General features: G+C 39.0%; 1 protein-coding gene across 2 annotated transcripts; it reads right to left on the bottom strand.

Moving 5' to 3' along the window:
- Window positions 1–1226: 1226 nt before the first annotated feature.
- LOC145498350 (ubiquitin carboxyl-terminal hydrolase 19-like) lies at window positions 1227–23213 on the bottom strand. 2 transcript variants are annotated; one of them, XM_081478272.1, is made up of 23 exons: window positions 22873–23213; window positions 19861–19922; window positions 19017–19117; window positions 17891–17962; window positions 17070–17185; window positions 14903–15862; window positions 13599–13732; window positions 12989–13081; window positions 12556–12732; window positions 11833–11943; window positions 10731–10814; window positions 10131–10225; window positions 9799–9859; window positions 9177–9292; window positions 8471–8614; window positions 7958–8049; window positions 7548–7652; window positions 7312–7409; window positions 6211–6253; window positions 6015–6090; window positions 5623–5775; window positions 5013–5185; window positions 1227–3484 (listed from the first exon to the last, which is right to left on the bottom strand). In XM_081478272.1, the coding sequence occupies exons 1-23, from the start codon at window positions 22973–22975 to the stop codon at window positions 3282–3284; spliced, it is 3372 nt and encodes a 1123-aa protein (XP_081334398.1). In that variant the 5' UTR covers window positions 22976–23213; the 3' UTR covers window positions 1227–3281. The 2 variants fall into 2 exon arrangements, with proteins under 2 accessions (XP_081334398.1, XP_081334399.1); XM_081478273.1 differs by having other exon boundaries at window positions 3302–3462.
- Window positions 23214–23517: the final 304 nt, after the last annotated feature.

Raw genomic sequence — 23517 nt, 5'->3', positions numbered from 1 at the left:
ATCGCCGGTTATTTTGGATTTGTGTTTGAGGAAGACTCGTGCAGGGGAATACAGGATTGTCGTAATGTCATCGTTTTTTGAAAAGCTCCGTTTTCAAATTCTTCCGGTTGAAAGAGCGTATTTGAAAAGTTCCGTTTTCGGATCGGTTTAGTGTGACCTAACCGCAGAAATAAAAGCTCCGTTTTCCTGAGGACGGGGCCAAGTTAAATAGCCTTCCATAATCCATGAGTACGTAGATAGGTCATTTTCTTCGGCTTTGTTCGGCCATGGAGTATGACGACCTATTTGGCGGCAAACGGAACAGGGCAAAAATCGCCTCTGATTTTCTTTTCTCAGGGTGCGTTTATTTGGGGTGATCTGGATCAGGATCAGTGATCCAAGAGCACTCGGATCATGATGCATCAAAGGAACCGATGAATCCGTGACCAGATTGGATTAGTCGGTTCCTTTGATGCGCCATGATCCGAGTGATCTTGGATCACTGATCCGGATCCGGATCACCCCAAAGGAACGCACCCTCAGTCTTTCCTTCTCAATCGATCCAGCACAAGAACAGACAAAAGAAAAAACAAAAACAAAAAACAAAAAACAAAAAACAAAAAACAAGCAAACAAACAAACAAGCAAACAAACATACCTTGTTCACAGCAAGATATGATAATTCTCACTTCAGTAGAAAAAGAGTGCGCCATCGGTGATTTGTTTTGAAACCCTTAATCCTTACTCGATTATTCCCACATTCGCCGTATAGCCCCGTTTGAACGCAAACTTTATCACTTTTGGTGCGCTTTTCATAGTTCTTGTTGGGATATGTCTGCTAAGCTGGCCCAGGAATACACCTATGACTAAATTTGTGAAAGGGGTATTGATGAAATTTCACCCTGGCATGGGCGTGTTTTCCTCCAAAGGAGACGTAAATAGACAATTCAAACGAACGAGTCTTCGCACTCTGCGTGACAGGCGTTAAACCGGGGAAGGGGGGGGGGGGGAGCGGGGGGAAGCAAAGCGTTTTTTTGCCTCCACCCACTCCACTCCCCGGCCCGTTTACGCCTCCAGGCTAACTCTTCGTATCCTCCACTAGCTATTATCTTTCCTTGCGTGAGCTCTGCTCTATATTTTTCGGTTTTTGTTGTTGTTGTTGTTGTTGTTGCTTTTTTTTTGTTTTTGTTTTGGCGTGGTGTTTTAGACCTTTTGGAGCCATGAAGTCACAGTTTGTAGCTCATGTGCTTCAGAGGAACGCTCTATTTTTATTAACATCCTTTTCATATATCCAATCATTTTAGTCACATAAATTCCCAATAAAGCTAGTTAAAAATATACACAGGAAGTTCGGTTTGACCAAGAGAAAATAAGAAAAGAATTCTGGTTTCAGTGGCACCTTGCCAGAATTTTTGCCCCTCATTTTAATGTGTTACATATCGGGGACATGTAAACATTCGTGGATGTCGTAATTTTGAAGTAGTTGCAGGTTTCTACCACTTTTCACTGGAACGTATCGAAACGCGGCGTCACTATACTGCCCGTTTTATTTGTTGTCGGGTGAATTTTTAAGGATAAACGCAAATAAAAAAGGACATTGATATTAGAGAATGATTCACCTATAATGGACGTGAAATACTAGCAGGTAGAGATGCCAAGAAAGTAGAGAAGAAAAAAAAGAAAAAGAAAACCAGAAACCAAAAAATAAAAAATAAATAAATAAACAACAAACACAATCCCCTAGACTCTAACCTTAAACTATAAATGTTACGAACTTTTACTGATTTTCTATCATGTTTCGTTTAGGTGTTCTTAGTTTAAATATCTCTAATTTAGCGCCTTCTAGTAGTTCTAAGGAGATCGCAACTCCCAGAAAAAAGAGACTCCAAACTAGACAAACGAGAAATTGATCGACATTGAAAGAAATTAAAATTGAAATTTTGAAAGAACTTGATGTTCCAGATTTAAATTAGTCATTAATGTAAAGGAGGCCTAGTCTTTTCAAGTCTGAAATGGATTGTCAGCAAAAAGCTGATCAGAAAAAGGTCAAGATTCAGTCTTCAAGTCAGAGATATTAAACAACTGTTTACAGTTACAAGAAGATGGGAAATCCAAAAATTACTACCAACAACCCAAGGAATTTTTCTTATTCACCAGGTAAAAAAAGAAGTATGGTTGCCTATAATATTTTTTAAAAGAGGTCTCATCTTTATATTGAAACAAAATTAATAACTAAGCTATAAATTGAACTGTTGAAGCTTAAGGCATTCATCAAACAAGGCCAAATGCATTAAACAATCTTCCCTTAAATTAAAAATTCTCGAAAGCTGCAATGCAACTGCTGCCTACAATACAACTCCTAGCTGTGAAAACCGAAACATAAACAGCGAAAAAAAGTAGTATCTCCTTAAAAAAAAGTGGGCGTCCTACTTCTATTGTTCGCTTAAAAAACACACACCTTATAAGGCAGCTTTTCTCTCGACCAATCAGAATGCAAATAAACCAGCCGGGTTACTTTTCCTGTGCTTTCACTAAGTTAGATCAGTAGGTTGATGGATATTTTCGTATAAACAATTCAAAGCGCAACAGCTTTTTTCTCAGCCAATCAGACATTCATCTAGAAACAACCTCACGAGGTTTTCGCGTGCACAATAGGCCATTTCCGAGTTACCTTGTGCCTCGGTTTCAAAACGAGTCCCCGTGCAAAACCTTTCATATGAAAATGAACCTGTAGGGGAAACACATTTTCATATGAATAGTTTCACACCAAGACTCGTTTTGACACAGAGGCAAAAGGCAACTCGAAAAAAGCCTATTCACTTCTCAACTGCTGAAACGTATCACCAGAGGGTAGTCATCCCAGGCTCTCTCGAGTCCTGTCTCTTTTTCTTCCTCAGAATAAGGTGTAGTTTGGAAAGGGAAGCACGTACTCATTTTCTAGAACTATACGGCTGGTTATCGAATCTAAGTTACCAACTAACCTCCTGATTGGTAGAAATGTGAAGAGTCTTGAGGTTGCCCATGACATGGGCCATTTCCCTGTTTCCCTTTGCCTCTGCGCCAAAACGAGTCTTACTGCGATTTCATGCATATGAAAATCTGTTTCACCTGCATGTTCATTTTCATGGATATCAAACCCATTTTTAGTACGATATTTTGCACGGTGTCGTATAGAAAAACAGGCAAAATGGTAACTCGGAAAATGGCCTATTCCTGCCTCTATACTACGTAACCAGCAAAATATTTATAGCACTATTCAAGTTCAATGCGAAGTATTTACACAATATACAATTACGTTATATTTCAATCTAATTCATTCTCGTCCACATCCTCGAGGCTTGGTTTTCTTGTTTCTACAGGTTGTTGAGTTAGTTCTTGAGCGGCTGGTTGTTTCACCAAGCCAGTTACTCCCGGCCGCCTCTTGTAGAACAATACATAAGCGTATTTTGACACAATGCGCTCCTCCGAGGTCTCCGTGACATGCCTGTCGTCAAAGTAACGCCATCCTGTGGGTTAAAGATGTAGCAAGTCATTAGCGACGGATGGGAAAAACATGAAATCGAGCAAGTGCTTTCTACTATCCGGGTCCTATTTTTGATGTTGAAAAAGATATTTAAGATTTGTAACTTTCGTAGTTCGATTCTGCTTTCCCTGTAAGTTTTCTATTCTAAAAGAAGCGACTTTCGATTCAAGTTTGACAATGACGTGATTTTCCTGGACCAGTCACAAGTCTTTACTGCGCATAGCAACCAATGAATTTGCTTCGATTGTATAGACAACAGATTACGTCAAATTGCTATTTTCGTGTTTGTCAAAGTGGGCAAGGGCCCGGGTTTCGTTGTTATGTTGAAAGATTTTGACATAACCAAGCTTTTTTGTATAGTTTTTTCCCTTATTATATAAAACAAATAGATTCAATGTTGCCGTGCGTCTGTTCAGTAATAGATCACAGAAAACGTCAAAATGTGGTAAGAACATCAGTGACACACTTGGCTACCGCCTCGTGTGCCAGTTTTTTACTTCTTACCACATTTTGACGTCACCTGTAATCTATTACTGAACAGACGCAAGGCAAAATGGACTCTATTTGTTAAACAGAAATACGAGTGGAAGTTTGGGAGACCGAGAAATGCTGTGGTAACACGAGCCGACAGGCGAGTGTTTCCACAACTTTTTCGAGTTCTCCCAAACTCAGTTCCACGAGTGTTTCTACTGAGCAATTAGATTATGAGCTCGAGATTTCCATCGCGTGATAGCTGACGAGGGCGCATTTTGACGTCACCTGTAATCTATTACTGAACAGACGCAAGGCAAAATGGACTCTATTTGTTAAACAGAAATACGAGTGGAAGTTTGGGAGACCGAGAAATGCTGTGGTAACACGAGCCGACAGGCGAGTGTTTCCACAACTTTTTCGAGTTCTCCCAAACTCAGTTCCACGAGTGTTTCTACTCAGCAATTAGATTATGAGCTCGAGATTTCCATCGCGTGATAGCTGACGAGGGCGCAGCCCGAGTCAACTATAACGCATAGAAATCGAGAGCGAATGTAATTGTTTTAGTATAAATCTACTAATCGTCCAAAACGTTATCTAAATCCTCTTCACAGACACTTCGAAAATGCCAAGAAGCGGCCGTCATTTTGTTAACAAGCGCACACTGCTACGCCATTCACTATCTACCACAGAATAAATATTGAGTAGCGAAGCCAATCAGAGAACAGCATTCGTGATAGAACGCTAGTAGATTTGCACTTAAACTCGATAGAAACATGCTGAACATGTTTTCTATTTCTTTTAGAAAACACCGCGACGAAAAAAAAGAAAACAACTTGTTTACTTTAATCATCAAAGTGTAAATTTCCTTTGCTCGCGCCATCATTTCGTCAACAGCTCATGCTAGTTCTGTGTTTCTGTCGGGTTATAGAAACACGATTTTAAACCAATCAGCGCGCGTATTTTATTTGGTCTATTTTCTGAACATCAATACAAAACAAAGACAAACAACGGCAATGAGTTATAGTCGTTATACATACCAAGGCCATCTTGTTTTAGTTGGTCAATAGTTTGGTCTGCCTCCGCTAGTCTGCCAAATGCGGTATAATGACCGAAGTTGACAGTGCCACTGTGATTAGCCACAGCAAACAAATCGTACAAGGATCCCTCTTTGTCATCTTTACCCGGAGTGAAGCGAGACATGTCTAGGCCCCTAACAAAAAGGTGAAAAAGTCAGATGATACAATTCATTACATCCATTGAGTGAAAAGTCCAACACGCCCTATTCACAAAACACCACTTGACAGGGGCAAACAAGACAACTCGTAAGGCGTTTGCATGTTTGTTTAGTTTTTTCAGGTTTGTTGTTGTTTTTTTTGTATAAAAGCACCGACATTGCCCAAAACTTAGAATATCTTCTTTTACAAGATGGCAACGAAAACATTATCAGAAAGAAAGGAAACCAGTTCAAATTTGTCGAACCCCGCTCAGAAATCACGTGCTCAATTTGCATTATAATCTAAAAACAAACATGGCGGCCATCTTAATTACGCCCTTCATGGCGCTACTCAAAACCGAGTAATCAAATTGAACGTCACACAAACCACCAAAGGAGCAAAATTCTATCGCCTAACAATACAGGATACTCACCTTAACGGAAAATCAACGAGTTTGGTAATCTTGTCTTTAAACAGGATGTTCCTAAATGAGAATCTCTTGAGATGAATAATCAGGATTTCCGGTAGACGCCATACTGACAACTTCTTGGTAGCCTCGCGATGAGCCTTGCACTCGGGACAGTACCTACAAGTCAGAGGCAAAACCATAAATCACGAGCACAAGGAAAAGAATTCCCATACCACAGGCAAGCTCGCTTGACTTGTTCCTTACAGTCTATCTAAATGGTAGGGTCGGACTAAGTCATCATCAGATTTTGATAGGACAAAACAAAAATATGGTTGCATACCACGTGCTGTTAAACCTCATCGTCATGAAATTATTAGCTGAACAGCAAAGTTTGATCAAGAACCAAGAGAGCTTACCAAGCATCATTCTCACTCAATGTCTCGGGTTCAGTGAACAGCTCTAAGCACTCTTTTAATGAACAACTGTATGACTCTAGAGATTGAACAGAAGACAGGTGAGCCACTCATGTACATCAGAGCATACTGTTATGTATGCAAGAAAAAAAAATAATAAAAACGTCAATAGTCATCACGAATCCAGGCCAATATTCACCTGTAACCGTTCCAGATTTGTAAGAGGGATGTTCTTCGCACTCCTGCAAGACAAATAAGCAAGGTTAATGGATAATAGACATTATCGAACCGGAAGGAGCAGTGACCTTATGTTTAGTGCGCTCGACTCTGGAATGAGAGGTCCGGGTTCGAGCCCTGGCCGGGGACATTAATATTGTGTCGTGTTCTTGGGCAAGACACTTTACTCTCACAGTGCCTGTCTCCACCCAGGTGTATAAACGTGTACTGGTGAATTTACTGCTGGGGGTAACCCTGTGCGTGAACTAGCATCCCATCTAGGGGGGAGTAGAAATACTCCTAGTCGCTTCATGCTACAGTAACCGGCATAAGCTCCGGCCTGATGGGCCACTTGGTTCGTGTGCTGACTTAACCTTTACCTATTATCGATTCCAACATCCCGCGTTTACTCGAGAATATAGGAAAATTCAACAGTGTGACTGGAACAGCGATTGCCTGACATGATATCGACGTCACGCGTTTGGAAAGTGAAAGCAGTCAGGTGCAGTTTCCATCCTCCTTCCATCATTTTTGATCATGACGATAAAGACAACTTATCTCTCACGATAATACTCACTGCACTAACAAGACCACACGCTGTCATGGGTGTTGTTGTTGTTTTTTCTTCATATCTCTCACAAAGTAGACTTGTGACTGGGACTCCGCTCGCCTTGCGCATGTTGTCTGAAATTTGCCGCGAGACCTCACGCTCCGCGCGCGTTACAACATTTTGCATCCTTGAGCAATGGCAGGAGAAGAATACATAGGATAAAAAGTCTAAAGCAGAGCTTAGCTAATAGAGAGGTCAAGCATGACGTTACGGAAAACGGCAAACGGCAAAAATTAAACTTTTTGCCGTCGAGTTTTTAGCCATGTGTACAATTAAATGCGATTATCTGTGTTTCCTGTCAATAGGAATTTTTTTTTTTCTATTCTTGTGTGGAATTGATTTTAGGATTAAAGGAAAAGAAAACAAAATCGGAGGCAATTTTTGCAGTTTGCCGTTTGCCGTAACGTCATGCTTAACCTCTCTAATGCCATCAGTATCTTAATATCGGAAATAGAGCCTGCTGTCAAAACATACTAAATCTTTTTCCTCCACGGCGACAAACTCTTGCGATCGAGGATGATTTCTCCAGTCAATGGACAAAAACTTGCCTTCCAGCGCCAGTGGTTTGGTGTCTGTCACAACAAAAAAAAAAAAAGAAAAAGATTATTGTTTTCAGTTGGAATCTTTAGATCTTCCTTGCTATGATAATGGTAAAACAACGCAAAAGACGTCTTCTTAAGAACAGTTCACCGAGTTAAAAAGAGAAATACCTTCTGAGAGTCGATTCCCGTCTTGTCCAGTGATAGCATCGCCATAAGCTGTGACAGGTTTGATGTAAAATTTGGGGAAACTGGGACCCACTACACAAGTGACGCCTGAGGATAAGATAAAGACAACTGGATTAATCAAGGACTACACACACAAGACATGCGCGAGAAATACCCGTGACCGATAATCTGAAGCTTGAGCCTGACAGGACACTTTCTGTTGCATACATGCAGTAACATCTAAGATTATAACGCGGACTCACTTGAAATTGTATGTACCGCTAACTAAGAGGTTGAGATGTAAGGCAAGAAAATTCCAGTTTTGCCACAAAAAAGACCGGCTAGGCTATAGAACTGCAATACAGTATTTTCACGCTGGGCTTGTGTTTTCTTTCACCATGGGTGAGACTCACCAGAGGACATGCTTTCTGCCTCAGAGGATGTTTCACCTTTGCTTGCAGAATTTTCCTTTGGGCTGTCCCCAGGCTTTACAACTACGGAATATCTGAAAAAAAAAAGAAGAAAAAATTACTCGAAACTCCCTTCTCTATTAAGGTACAGCAAGGCGAGGTGTTGTTAGCCTGTTCCAGGCTCTCGGTCAGTGGGGACGATCGAAAAAGCGCGCGGGCGACGAGCGGGACCTGGATGAATAGCAGGTAGAACGAGAGGAAAAGTAATGTTCACTATAACACATGCTGATGAAATGACCTAAAAGTATTAGCCCTCCCAAGCGTCGCAAGCATTGCAAGCATTTCGTCTCCAGCACGCTTTCTTGTCAACAAGGATGACGTACATTACCCTACATTGTATGTAACACATTCTAAGAGCCTCAATTCCGTCACACTCTAGAGTCTGAACTTGTTCCTTCCCAAACAGCGACAGATAATCGACCCCAAAGTTCAGGAAAGCCTGTTGATTAAACTTACTTGGCATACTCTTCAGCCATCTTTTGCAGTTGTTTGAAGGTTGCCTTAGAGGCGGGAACGCTGATCACAAAAGGAATTCCGATGGGCTGAGGAACTCTTTTACAGCTTCTCTTGTGAGTCGCCCAGTGTCCCTTCTGGCATTCCCTGCAAATAGAAAACGAAAAAATAAATAAATAAACAAACAAATAAATAAATAAATAAACAAACAAACAAACAAACAAATAAATAAATAAATAAATAAATAAATGAGAGAAAACGAAAAATAATTGTCTGACTACCAGCCTCTGAGGTTTCCTCCCTTGAGATCTTCTCCCTTGAGGAGAGCCAAGCGATCGCATAGCGTGAGGAAATTGAGCGCGCCTCGCTCATTTTTCTCACGGTATACAAGGCGCTACATGAGAAACCCCAGACAGTAGTTTGCAAGCCGAACAGTCGCTCTACGCGTACGTGTCGCTTGACAAAACGAGGTGGACAAAAATAATGTCGCAGAGCGACAAACCATTTACTAGGATCTTTTCCGGAAAAGAAATAAAACTTGCAACGAGACGTCTAGTGTGGTGGTTTAGGGAAAAAAATCATTACCGACTGGAAGAAAGCACCAAATTTGGCACACACACACACACACTCGTTACAGCAACAGTAACACAAAGACACAGTAACGCAAAGACAAAGTAACGCAAAGACACAGTACGGTTTTTGTACTTACTGGTTACAGTATCCTATTCCCCAACACTGTGTGCATCTACGGAGGAGTTCACCAGGTGCAGGACGTTTGTAACAGCTAGCACAGTGACCAGGAAGCACACGTGGACATACTGTTCTCTACAGTTAATAAAATCCAACGCTTGATTAAACTAGCTAAACAATCCACGTGACAGCATGCTGTAGGATACTTGATACTTAGATAAAATATGTTGCACTCATGTCCGATCCCAAAAGAGTAGGATTTCGGTTACAAGGAAAACTTTCACCGCAAATTTTCACCACGAAAAAAAAAAAAACCTTATATCAAGTTAAGAAAGTTTTCATGCCGGTCTGCAAATCATTATCACTGTATGCAGCAACATCACTGAGACCTTCAGATCCGATAATCAGTGCACGATTTAACCGCAAGATTTCAGCCAAATGCTAAAGTAAGATATCTCCAAAAAAATCTTTCTGTACTCTTCGAGAACAAAAAAGTTTGCGTCGTTGAAATGCCATTAAACCCCATTAAACCACTTTGTGATAGTACAAAATACATGCAGTCAACTACCTCTCAAAAACTTGCTTTCTTATATCCATCGCTATGACACTTTTACAAACAATTAACGTTACTGTTATCACACCTGTATGATTGGTACTTCATAGACTTGTTCACCTGCCTCCTCTTGATTGAGCACTTCATAACTGTGGACAAGCAATCACAGAAACAGAATTAGCGAAACTCAAAAAGACGTGGGAATCATGCGCTGGAAGCATATGAAATGCAATTCAGTGGAATCACCTAAAAGAGACTTTCTCCACAAGAGCGGAAAATACCGCCACTTTATTACTCAAGGGAAACGCACAGTATCAAGTAAAATAGGTAGAAAACATGTACATGTGCAGGAAGAAGCTTAACACGTGAAGAAAATCTGACTTCACTTGCTACATGTTGCTGTATTCAGTCGATACTTACACAACCATGATGTCTGTTGGAGCCACAGATGACAGGCTGCACCCTCGGTCAAATGCTCGATGGAATTTGCCATGGAACACTTCATACACCCTCATCTGAGAGAAACAATGCAAAAATACATGTACTGTGTTAAAACATGGAATGGTGCATGTACTGTATCTCACGCAATTTGGCAATGTACATGTAGAAAATGTACTCAATTATTTAAGTACTTTGAAATGGCAATGTTCAGTATAATACTCAGGATATCTCTGACACAACAAAAACGATGCTTTTTTTTGTAATCGTCATCGTCATCATCGCCATCGTCATCGTCATCATCATCATCGTCATCGTCGTCATCATCGTCATCGTCATCATCATTATCGTCATCATCATCATCATCATCGTCATCGTCATTATCATCATCATCATCATCATCGTCGTCGCCGTCGTCGTCATTATTATCATTCCTTTACACCTTCAGTACACATGGTTTCTTTGCTAACGTTTTGGTCGCCACCCAGGAGTAGCCCTTTTACCTTTGATATACAAGTTAAATTTATAACATGGTACCTAACTACAGCTTAGTTAACAGCAGTAAAATGGCTAGTCTCTTACATTTTCGAACTGAATTCCAGCAATTCTCTCCACAGCAGCCATCAGTTGCTCGACGTTTGCATCTTGAGTTACTTTCACACCAATCTATAATCATTATAGAGCAGTATTCAATTGAGTGTCATAAAACCAAAGCCAAACCAATAACTTACCGATTAGAATACACAGCCAATCTCAAACCGTGGTAAAACCAAAACCAAAACCAAAGTAACTGCCTAACGCTCAATTGAAAACCGTTCAAACAGCAAAATGTTTACACGAATTACATGTACATGACTGTACACTTGTTTCACTAAATTCTTAAGATCTATTTTACATAAGAATGATACGAGAAGCTAGAGATTCATACGGGCACCAAAACTTGTGTCAAACTCAGTGGCGGATCCAGACTTTGAGCTAAGAGGGGGGGGGGGGGGTGCTTTTCTTCCTTCAGTCATTTCTTCTTTTTTCACCCAACATAAGGGGGGGCAGCCTCCCTCCCGTCCCCTCCCCTAGATCCGCCACTGAAACTGCTAAAACCAACGGAAAAAGAAAGGGAAAAATTCTTCTCGAACGCTGGGAACATAAAGCCACTACATTCATCCACATTGTACAAATCACCTGCATGTCACTTCGGCTTCGGCTGATAACCCCTACCTCGACCTTGATTATTCTGGATATCACAAAACCGAATCTAATAATTGTCTTATTATACATTGAACGAAAAAAATGGAAGTCATGTATTTGCGTCTTCACTGACGGCAAGCAACACGAAGCGCGCGAACTTGACATGATTACCCGCGACCTTGAGTGTCCTTGACATGATTTTTGTATAATCTGCAGAGAGGACGTTACAGGCGCTGATTTCGAAAATTCACTGTACGCTTTTGACCAATCAGAAAAGAGATAGTGAGTTTAATGTATAATAACACATAGTATAAGAACCTTTCAGCATTGTTGTGTATGCTTTTGCAGGACAACCTTACTCAATACAACTGTATTCCAACCAAAAGCAAATTGTCCCATCTTACTGTAACAAAGGCTGTAGAATTACAGACCTGTCTGCAATGTTATACATCAGTAAGAGTACACTGCACTAACAAGTAGATTATGAACACACATGTACCTTGAGGGGCACTCTGTTGTAGTCACGGAAGAAAATATACACAGGCAAGAGTTTCTGTTCTTTGGGCAGTGGAACAGACAGGTTCATGAAAGGATCATATTTAATAGAAATCTAAAGGAAAACGAGAGAAAACAATAGCCATATTAGATCAGGAAACTGTACTGAAATCATAATCTATATAAACAGGAGTACTGAAATTTGTCCTTTCTTATTGTAGTTTGAACAAAGCTCTGATACAAAAAGACACACTTATTCACTTTAGAGTAAAATGTTAATTCATTTATTTACTAAATATTGTCCTTTGAATTGCCACTGCTTAAAACACCCTAAAATGTTAGGTACTGTCAAACTGAAAACATGAGCACTGTCAAGAAAACACCTTGTAGTTGCAACCTGCAACCTTTAACATGTTATATACAACTATGTATGTTGGGGGGGGCAGCATCAGGAGAACCAGCAGTTTAAATAAGAAGTATCCTGACCATTTCACATGAGCTTAATAAGGCAATCATCCCTTAAATCTACATGTACGCCTATGCAGTGTAGAAGTTGATTAAAGTTTCCTGTTTCGTTCCTCAAGTGTCCTTGTGTCCTTACAATGTAGTTCACATCATGCTGCATTCACATAAAATCTATCTCAGAGGCTGTCTTTAAATACTGTATAACTTGTTAGCTAGGGTTCATAGACCCTGATTTTTAGTCGATTAAGCAACTCTGGCTTACCTTGTTACACACTGGGCAAGTGAGTTTGGATTTCAACTGCCCCTGGAACAAGTCTACTATCACCGAGTCATTCCTACTCTTGTATCTCCTCCATGCCTCGTTAGCTACTTCAGCGTCAGGTTTCCCTGCTCCTTCAACCTCCTCGACGTAAGGTTTTTCCTTGATTCTGTTGAGGTCCTAAATATTATGTAAAAACAAAACAGTTAAAAATGATTTTGGAGTCTTCCAAATATAAAAGAGTGTTTCATTTCCACTTGGCTCTTTGTCAGCCTTTAAGATGAGAACAGAAACGACTTTTCATCATTTTACATAATCCAACATCTACATTGTATATCTGAGAAATTGATGTTTTTAAAACATGTGTACAGAATGTACAAACATGTGTGTACTGTAAACTTCTCCTGGAAGAAAAAAAGAATTAAGACATTCCCACCTCATGCAGACCATCCAATAAGAATGCCATAAACTCTTGTGCATCTTGTTGCATAAAACCTTTAAACTGACAGACCTTTTCACCAACAATTCCCTAAACATTTAATAATAAAAAACTCAAGTAAACGAACATAAAAGAAGGAAGTAACTGTAGCACAGTGCATGTCAACTGTATGTGTCAGCAGTTTGATACCATAACTCTAATGCAGACACGTTACGCGTACAGTTAAGGAATGCTTTGACAATAGCCCTTTCCAGGTTAACTCTTGTGTCTCAATTGTGTTAAAATATAACCTGACATGCATGAGAAGCAACTTTGGACATTTTTGTATTTTCTACCCGAAATTGACTTGCATTCATGTTGGATTACATTGCAATGCAAATGACAAAAGTTAACATTAATTGATTTCATTCAAAATAAAGCATTCCTTATGTAATCAAGAAGTGCATTTACAATGTAGTAACTACAGCTCAAAATGTTTGTCTTTTCTCTACAACATTTTTGTGCATTTGTCACTTCGCAGCAAATGTTTCAAATCAAAAAGTACAAATTCAAAAGTTTTCTCGCCTGTTTGGCAAATCACAAAGTAATTGAACTCATGCATTCTCACCTTCAGTTTATATGGAGATAATGATCTCTCCTTTCCAGTCCACAGGTTTCTCATTAAGTTTGCAAAAATAACAGCAAGCTTTCCTCCAGTGCCCAGTGGGTTTTCTGTGTTGATGTCATCTTGATACTGATCACCTGAAAGCAATTTTTTTTTGTGACGGTCACAAAAGGAGTTATTGTGATATTCAGAATAACCCATGGCAAGGTTAGAGTTATCAGGTACATGTACATGTAAGTAACAAAATTAATGTTCTAAGACATTCACCGTCTACATATCATGGTACAACAATTGAATCTATCATTAGCTGTTTTAATGCACATGATTAAAATTAACGTGTACGATCGCAATTGATGTAACATTCATAAATTACACCCACTTTCAATGTCATGTGCATAGGCAGCATCTTTCAACCATCTTTTGACAGGCTAAGTAAACATGGTGAAACTGACAATGACAAATACGTGTAAATGATATTATTGACCTCAAACGGCTGAAGAAGATTGTGGATAATTCAAACAATTTGAGTGTAGTCAATCAGCTCTCAATAGTGACTACCGGTAGCATTTGGGCCGCTACTGCTTTTAGTACCCAAAAGATGCACATGTATGTAAACATTCAAAACAGTCAATTTATCTCTTACAGAATGACTTTATGACACTCCTATCTTTGTTCTGATGTCAAATAAATCCATTTTTCATGACTAAAGCTCAAGTTCAACTGTAAAGAAGTTGGTTTTGCTTACATTTTTGACATAGGCCAGGTCACATAACATGACGAAAGATGTCGCCTATGCACGTGAAAACGGGTGTAATTGAGTTGAGAGAAAATTAACTTAAATAGTTTTTTCAGGTTCTTAGCTATCCTAACTGCAAATTATCTTACATGTACTGAAAGTTGTTGTCTACACTGTACATGTAGGATGCACAGAGTGTTTCCAGGCTTGCCCTTCTGGCAAGCCATAAATTTGTATCTATTTACTAGCCCCTAAGCCATTCTCGTTTGCCCCCCAAAATTTCATCTTTCATATACAGTGCTTCTGAAAATTAAATTTCATCACACATTTTTCCAAAAAACTTCACTTAGCCATCGGACAAGCAAAGGACAGAATCTGCTAGCCTGACTGCAGTCATGGCCCAAGCAGTACAAAAACTAAATGCAGCCATTTTCATTCTACTATAAACTACACTGTACAAAGTAGAGCAATCATTTATAGCAAGCGCAAAAAGCAACCACACAAAAAGGAACTGGCTTCTCGAAAAACTCACAATTAGCACACTTAGGCAGTAGTCAGTGCTAAAACTTACCAAGAAAAAAGTCTCTAAGCTGTCTTGTGTTTGCCAAACACTGGATAATGGAGTTCAGATAGCAGGTGTTTCCAAGATTCTCCAAGCCTGTGAGACCAACATGGACACATTCACCAGAATCTTCCTCATCATCAAAACTACTTCCAACCATGTCTGCACCTTTAGATGCAGCAGCTTTGATGGCGTCACTGAATGGAACGTGAGTGACATTGCTTTTACTTCCACCCATCACTCCCGTCTTCATTTGGCCATCGCCACATCCCCGTACCGCTGAGTGCGGAGGAGGTGGTGGTGGGATAGGTGGAGGCAGTGGAATTGCTGTTTGGCTTCCCAATGCTGAAGATGAGTCAAATGAAGAAACCGAAGGCAAGGTTGAAGTAGATGTACTTGGTTGTACAGTAGTAGACAAAGTGCTAAATGACGTGGTTAGACTCTCCGCAGTGGAGGTTGCCATAGCATGCTTTCCTTGATACTCCGGATCCTTTTCCACACCTGCAGACTCTATTGGAATTTCTAAATTTATATGTCCATTTTCAGATTCATGAAATGTAGTTCTCGTGTCATTTAATGTTGTCTCTGGTTTAGATTCTAGAGGAGATTCCAAATCACTTGTTTCATTGATACCACCACTGTCAACATCTTGTGGTATACATTCAGTCGTAAACTGCAAGTTCGCTTTTTCCATGTCAGGAGATCCACAGACATCTCCTGAATTTTCCATGGCAGTTGATGTAGAAGCAACATCTGGAGGAAGCTTTACCTCAGGTATGGTACCAATTCTTTCATCCTCAACTTTGGAATTAGAAGTTTTTGATTCCATTGACAAAGTAATCTTAGAGTCATCTGTGTCATTAGAAGTCTCGTGAACTCCATTGGAAAGTATCTGTTCTGATTGTGGAGTTGTAGAATTAAATAGCTGCTTGTAAGGTCTTTCACTTGATAAATTTTCTCCATTACAACCTAATATTACCCAGAAAAAGTATCAGTGTTAATCAATAACCTCATCCTGTATTTAGTGCAAAATGAAAATAACATGCCATCTGACAGGGTGTGGAAAAAAAACACAAATTATGCAGAAATTTTCGGGGGAAAATGCAGAAAAATGCGTCAATTATGCAGAAATTTCAACAGTTAACAAAATTGATACAGTGTGTAATAAAGCCTTTCCAATGTACCAAGCAACAGTGGAACAACAGGCACTTCAAAGTCTTGCCCACAATTTATGCTCTTAATAGAATAAACTCATTAAACATCACGCCCGCCAACTTTGACATTATGCTTGATCTGTTTCTAGTATTTGTTGTCAGGTATTTCGTCATTTAACACAGGTTTTCCAGTGGAATTTTGGGTAAAGAATTAGTTGAACATTGCGTTCTTAGAACATCCATAACTGACGATGAAAAACTAGTTTCCAGGCTCTTTGCCTGAAGTACATGGAAGTTAAAGATTCGTCACAAACAAAATGGCGTGTTTTTATCATTGTTTTAGGAGATAAACTACTTCAAAATAATCAATCTCTTCAGAATTTTCAATTGTGGAGATGGTAAGCAGCTGCTTCACCACTAATACATAACACTTTTTCTGTTTTATGCGGAAAAAAACTCTAATTATTCGGAGGATACAATGTATGGATGTTGGCAAATTATGCAGACCCGCACCACCGCATCCTGTCAGATGCCCTAAAATAATTGAACAGATAACACCAAAAAAGCTCTATGGAGGAACAGACCAATGCATGGAAATAGCAATCAAACCAGATGTTCTTTAGAGCTCAGCTTCGCAATGTTGTTGAGCACTGTTCCAATACTAAGCACAAATTTGCTCTAGCAACTTGCAGATTTAATTTTGCTTGAGGTTTCACAAGTTATGGTTGCCATTTTTTATGTATAAACTAAAACACTATACCATGCAGAGTCAAAATGGGAAAAAACTGCCAAGTGGTTGGCTGTAAATCAATTAGTGACAGGCTGACTTCATATGGACTTGTCCAATGAGCTGTGAGCTGTGACTGAACAAACTGGGTTTTTGAAGCCAAGAAATGAACACAATTGAGCTGCTGCTTTTTCTTATCGTCTATTGATGAAATTAGAGTCGACCATTGGGCAATTGCACTGTCTCTTCTGTTTACTCAAGGCTCAAGGCTGTATAAGTAATGGTCATTGCATACCTGGCCTCTTCGGTTTTTCTAAACCACCCCATCTGGCAGTTGATTTCTTTTTTAATGATATCTCCAAAAAGGCTTTTGCTGTCCGGCTGCTAGATTCTGCCAAGTCTACATTCCCCCTGTTGGCAAACCAAAGGTACAAGATCATCAAAATAAAATACAAGATGCACATGTTTATGAATACATAGTGTAGCTAAGATTTAAAGCAACACCCTGTAACTGGTAACTGTACAGTATGTATAGTGATTGCAGAAAATTAAGACACCTCTTCAATCTCCAAGAACCAAGTTACAGTTTACATGGGAGCTCATTTCTAATTTAAAGAAAAATTTAAAGCTGTTTCAATTCACTCCTGATTGTACAGTACACTGTACATTGTGAGTACATAAAAACAATAGCCTCCATTTGATGCAAAAATATGCTCAGATATTTGCCCACAGACATTACCTGTTCCGGGAAGCGAATAGTTTTCAGAGAGCATACACTTGTAGCTCAAGGAAAACTGTGAGCTTTGAGGAACAGGAAAAATGTTCAAAGATGAATATCTTCTTTGTATCCTTCAAATAGTTTTTGTAACACAAACAATTTTAAAAATTGGGGAATATCACTTGGATATTCTCCACTTTTAGCTGGGGCATATTCAATCATGTGACGTGTTTAGATCAATCATGTGAGAGCGAAAATATTTGATGGATTATAAGACCATATAATTACTTTACCAGACACAGCATTGGTGATTTGGAACATGTGAACGGTAAATGTACTTGACTCGATCTACATGTATGATTTCAGTATCCCACAAATGCATTCAAAATTCTGCAAACCTTAGTTTTAGATTCCATGAAAACAGAGTATTTTCTGATGTACCAGGATACATCTTTAAGAACTCCTTGTGACTAAACACAATTCAACAGCACAGCATGATTAGATAAATTTGACAATTTAACAATAAAAGGTAATTTTTGAAACTACCAGTATACAATATTATAATAGATTACAAAACCTGATACATAAAAACAAATTTATTACAAGTTATTACTGGGTTAAAATTTGCATGTACATGGGTGTGGTGTCAAATTTGAATTCAACAATATGATCAAGATCTTTAGCCTCAGTTTACATTTCTAGACGAAGGATTTTTCTTATCAACGCAAAACTATATGTACTTCGTTTTCAAATGTACATGCATAGTACATAATCTACATTTGCTACCATCTATGCAAACAATATATGTATAAGTTTAGTTGTTACTAAAAAAAGAAACCAGCATCAATCACATTATAATGATTAATCAACAGAGGGGCAGATGGACCGATAGACAGACAGACAGTCAGAAAGACAGGCAGACTGACTCACTGACCGTATGCTACACCCAGTATAATGATTGAAGTTTAACCAGTTGTCATTCTGTGACTTCATGTCAGCTACATGTACCAGCTAAATAATTATTGTGTGACTTAGTTTACTGTGTTTGCTAACTAACTTTATTTAAACTGGCAAACAACCCCTGGGGAGACTTCCATATAACAAGGAAAGGGGTGCTCATCAAAAATTTTGAAAAGAACACCTAAGAGGTACCCTCCTGTTTTGTGGGTGTGGCTTGAAATTTTTTTCACCCCTCAGAGGTATTGGCTCAATAGGTACCTTAAAAGTACTGCAAAAGCTCCTACTGTGGACCTTTTGAGATTGAAAACCGTACTTAAGAGGTACCCAAATAGTGTTTTTAAACCCTAAAAGGTATGAAATGCACCCCAACCTTTGAATGATAGGGTCCCTCCACTGGCATGGGAAACAACCACAGCAATTTAAACTTGCATTGCATGTTCATGTAGATGTATTTCCACATACTTATATTACCGAAAAATAGTGAATGACATTCACAAATGCAACAACAAAATCAATGCGTACAGGCCACTTACAATCTGTAAAGCAAGAAAAAGTGAATCAAACCTTGTAGCAAATTTAACTTGAAGTTCATCTTCAAAAAGGATTACACTGAGGAGCTGTCGGTTGACATTTTTGACATACAAATGAATAACAATGGTGTCTCCCTAAAAGGAACAAAATAGAAAACTTTGATCAGCAACTGCAGTTCTTAGATAAAAAGGACCGTAGAATTGCATTGGCTGAAAGTGAGCGTGGATGTCATAAAGACAATTAGTATACATCCCCAAGCAAAAATAAAATTCATTCAATAAAATGCATTCTATTACAAGTGTTGTTTTCTTATTGGTTAAGATACTCACTATCTCTGCTGTTGTAGATAGTGAGTAGCTAACAGTGTGTGGCTGTTAACAAAATGTCAGATGAGCTTCTTTTTTTTTTATTTCAAAGTCTCTAGTACACATAAAGAGGATTTAGATAAAGGTTTCAAGGACTAGTAGATTTATTGATACTAGAGCAGTTTTCAATTGAGGGTCGTAAAACCAAAACCAAACCAATAACTTACCAATTAAGCTGCTCAGCCGATCTCACACCGTGGTAAAACCAAAACCAAAACCAAAGTAATTGCTTGATTACTTTCAACATTCAATTGAAAACCACCCTAAAACATTAATAGTTGCCCATAGAAATCAAGAGCGATTATAATTGTTATAATCGCTCCTGGTTTCTATGTGTAAAAGAAATCTCTTGCTCATAATCTTATTGCTAAGTATATGGTTTGAAAGCTCTGTCCTTGTCCCTGTGTACTGTACATGTATGTAATCAATTTGTGTCATGTACAGTGTAAACGTATTCTTCATTACAAGGGTGAAGTAACTCTAAAAAGGTATGACAAACACCAACAACCAACCTTGTCAAACCAGTCATGCTTCGAATGGAGCAGGTTATGTGCATCTAGTGGCTTAGCCGATACTGAAAAAAAAAGTCAAATAGTAATTATTATTTCAGAAAATGAAACCTTATTATTGGGCAGTTGGGTCCAGTTGGGTTTGGCACTCAAACATACATGTAACTGAACTCTTAAAAAAAGATTGGAGCAATCAAATGCAATCAAACTTTGATTGAGTTGATTTATAAGTTGGATGGTTGAAGGTGGAATATGATCGATTAAAAATGGGAGTTATATATTATTAGGAAACAAGGGTTGGGAAACATGTGTTTGTTCTGGTGATTGTTTCCTTTTTCTAGGGGTCTTACATAGTATTGTAATGTATTCTCGTCTAGGAGAAAGTATTAGACATTGTTATCACCATTTACTCGCTTGATCACATCTATAACAAAATTCTCAATCGTAATTAGTGCTATGCACACCCATTTGTCACATAATTGGCGCGCAATCAAGTGGGTGTCCAATTACGGGTATCCAATTTGAACAAGTTGCAATTAAATACTTGTAATCGGATACCTTCGTCATTTGCACATCAATTACACGCTTCAATGGCTTTCTTCTTGACATTTCCTAGAGATGGACAGTACTACTCGCTTTCTTGCTCAAAAGAAGTTCTTTTTTTTAATTTCAAAATTTTGTTTTTGATATGAGTAATTAGTAACTAGACCTTAGTGCCATACAATTCAGGAAGTAATTGTGCTCCTAATTTCAAATCAGCCTTGAGCTCATCTGATTTTGAAATTGTTTGCCTGATTCCTTCCTTGAATTGTACTCCACTCAGTCCAATTACTATTACTAATCTGGATCATAATAACACCATTAATGTTAAGTCTTGCTTTACCTCAATTTATCAGGTATTTCTGTTTCTACTGTTGGTTTCACTTAATTCTCGGTTGTTCTTACATCACATAAAGAAATACCGGTAGTTTCAAAAAATCTTGTATATTTTGCGTGATAACTGTAGTTTAGAACTTCCCATGAAGTTTGATTGGGTTTCACTGGGTTTTGGGAAATGGAGTATAAGCCAAATGCAATCAAACTCTCACAAACTCTCAAATAAAAATTTTTTTGGCTCAATTTTGTTTGATTCCTGAACTGGTTAACCCCAGCATTTAATTTGCCAGTACCCATTTATACACCTGGGTGGGGAGAGGCACAGTGAGAGTAAAGTGTCTTGCCCAAGAACACAACACATTTTCCCCGGCCAGGGCTGGAACACTGAACTGCTCGATCCGGAGATGAGCGCACTAACCATGAAGCCACTGTGCAGTAATTTGACAACTGCTTAAGTTGTGTGTATAACTGCAATGATCAATCACGTCTACATATCTTTCTCCATAGTTAAAATATATGATCTTTCATATATTCCCTTGCACTCTTCACCATCTACTGTACATGTACATGTATGGGTAAATTACGAACTTGCAATGTGATGAGTACAGCACTGCATTGGTGTCGCAGAGGTCATGGGTTCAAGTCCCTTTCAAGCCTGAATTTTTTTTCAGGCTTTAATTTCACGACTGCTTAAGTTGTATGTATAGCTGTGCTGATCAATCATGTCTTCATATCTTTCTCTGCAGTTCAAATATGTGATCTTTCAGGCATTCACTTGTAAATTAAGCATGGCTTCATGACCAAAAATTCTTGCACCAAATAGGCATGATAAATATACAAGAGTAATCAGAGAGAAAAATAACCTTACCCAGTGTTTACACTTAAGCGTTTAGCGAGGTAAGCGTTTACTGACTAAAACTTAGTAAAACTGTACAGAAATTGTACAAAATCCATGCAGAAAATGGCTGCATCCAAAAGAGAAGCTGTGGCTCTTGTAGTCCCTATGTTTTAGTTTCTTGTTCTTGAGCAGCAAATTTAGGACTCAAGATTTCAGCATCACTTACTTTTGTTGCACCTCAGGAAGTCAATGGAGGCGAAAGTGATCAATTTTGCTTCAAATTGCTCTTCAGAGGACAAGACATGCTAGACTTGCGTGGTTATAGACAAGAAACCAATTCTGGTTCAAAACCCTTTTACACAGAAATTTTGTTGAAGAATGGTGGTAAGAGAACTTCAGAATGCCTAGAGCTAAAGGTAAGTTTGAATATATATTCCGAGTGGTTCATTTGGATTTGTCAAAGAAGGATTAATGTCTTTGCTTTTGCCATGACTCATACGTAGATGTCATAGAGCAAAAACAATTCTCATCGTGATCGAATGAGACTGACGCCATCTGGACACCACTGGATGTGAAATACTATGTGACTGCAAGCGGATATATCTGTCATCTCGACCTTGGTTACTGACCTAAACCATGCCTGATCATAGGGTAAATCGAACTTTTACCTTGGTTAATCTTCTATAGTCTCACACAGCTTTTACCATGGTATCAGTTGGCGTTTACATTCGCAAAATATTTACCTAGGAGATTAAACTCCAGTACATCGGTAAAATGCTTAAGTCTAAACAAGGCATTAAACTTATAAACAAGGTGGAACATGCGTACCATAACTAGATTATGGATCAATATTTAAGACTTATACAACAAGTCATAATTTTGATCACAACTGAGTAACTAAGAACAGTACACAGTGAGGACTCTGAAGAGAAATCCATCTTGCATATGTATCACGCTCAGTTTAATGTCTAAGTTAAACAAAGAACATGTACAACCTAAAGTAGGGATAAAACTTTTTAAAAAATAATTTTAATAGCACGTGAACTGAACATGCCGGCTAGTACACAACCTCTAATTTGATCGACATTGCCTACAAGTCAGTACAAGGGTTAACATTTTTGTTAACAAAGTTAATCAAACAAAAGATGGATCGTCAAATGAAGCGGACGAATAACAATGATATTTGCACGATCACTGTGATAATGTATGGACTTCCGCTCACGATCTTAAGCCCGGTTTTCGACAAATCATAAATAAACATTACCACAAAGTTGGCTACATTTCGTAAATCTGTCGCTTACCTTCATTGTCTTTACATCCTTGCGCTTCCTCGGCCTGAATCTTCTGGTATTTGTGCTGGTCTTCGGCGGTTGAATGGTCTGAATGCATACATTTTATGGCCATTTTCCCGCAAGCCGCTCGCTTACGTCTGGCTGGGACCGAAGAGTTCTTGACGTTTGACTGCGAATTCGTCGTGGTAATTCGCGTTATACCGCCTAAAACTGAGAAGTAAATTCACCAGATGTTTCCTCTGGTAGTTCTCGAGTAGTTTGCATTGATCAGTTAGTTATGCGTCCGTAAAAACTGAGTTAAACACTGTCAAGAGTCCCCGATTCCGTAGGAAAAATTTCTTTTCGTGAGCCCGTCGTGACATCATATGAACACGTGCTAGTACCACGCATGCTCAATAAGTACAATTTACCCACCATGCATTTAGCACCCAGACTGCGGAAGCAGAAGTGAGAGCGAAAAAAACGGCCGCCTTTTTCGCCCTTTAGGGAAGGTACGTTTTTAATGGGGGGGGGGGGGGGTGGGCCCGGCCTTCGGAGGGGAGGGTCATCAGTAAACTTTTTACAAAATGAGGAGGGTCAAACCTGTTTTATTCGCAACCGGGGGAGGGTCACAGTTTTGTTTTTTTGGCAAGGAATGATTACTCCATGTCACTT

This window comes from Orbicella franksi, chromosome 9 (genome assembly GCF_964199315.1).
Source record: "Orbicella franksi chromosome 9, jaOrbFran1.1, whole genome shotgun sequence".
NCBI classification, from domain to species: Eukaryota; Metazoa; Cnidaria; class Anthozoa; order Scleractinia; family Merulinidae; genus Orbicella; species Orbicella franksi.
Note: the sequence above shows the minus strand (reverse complement) of the source record. Positions and strands in the feature narration are given on the sequence as shown.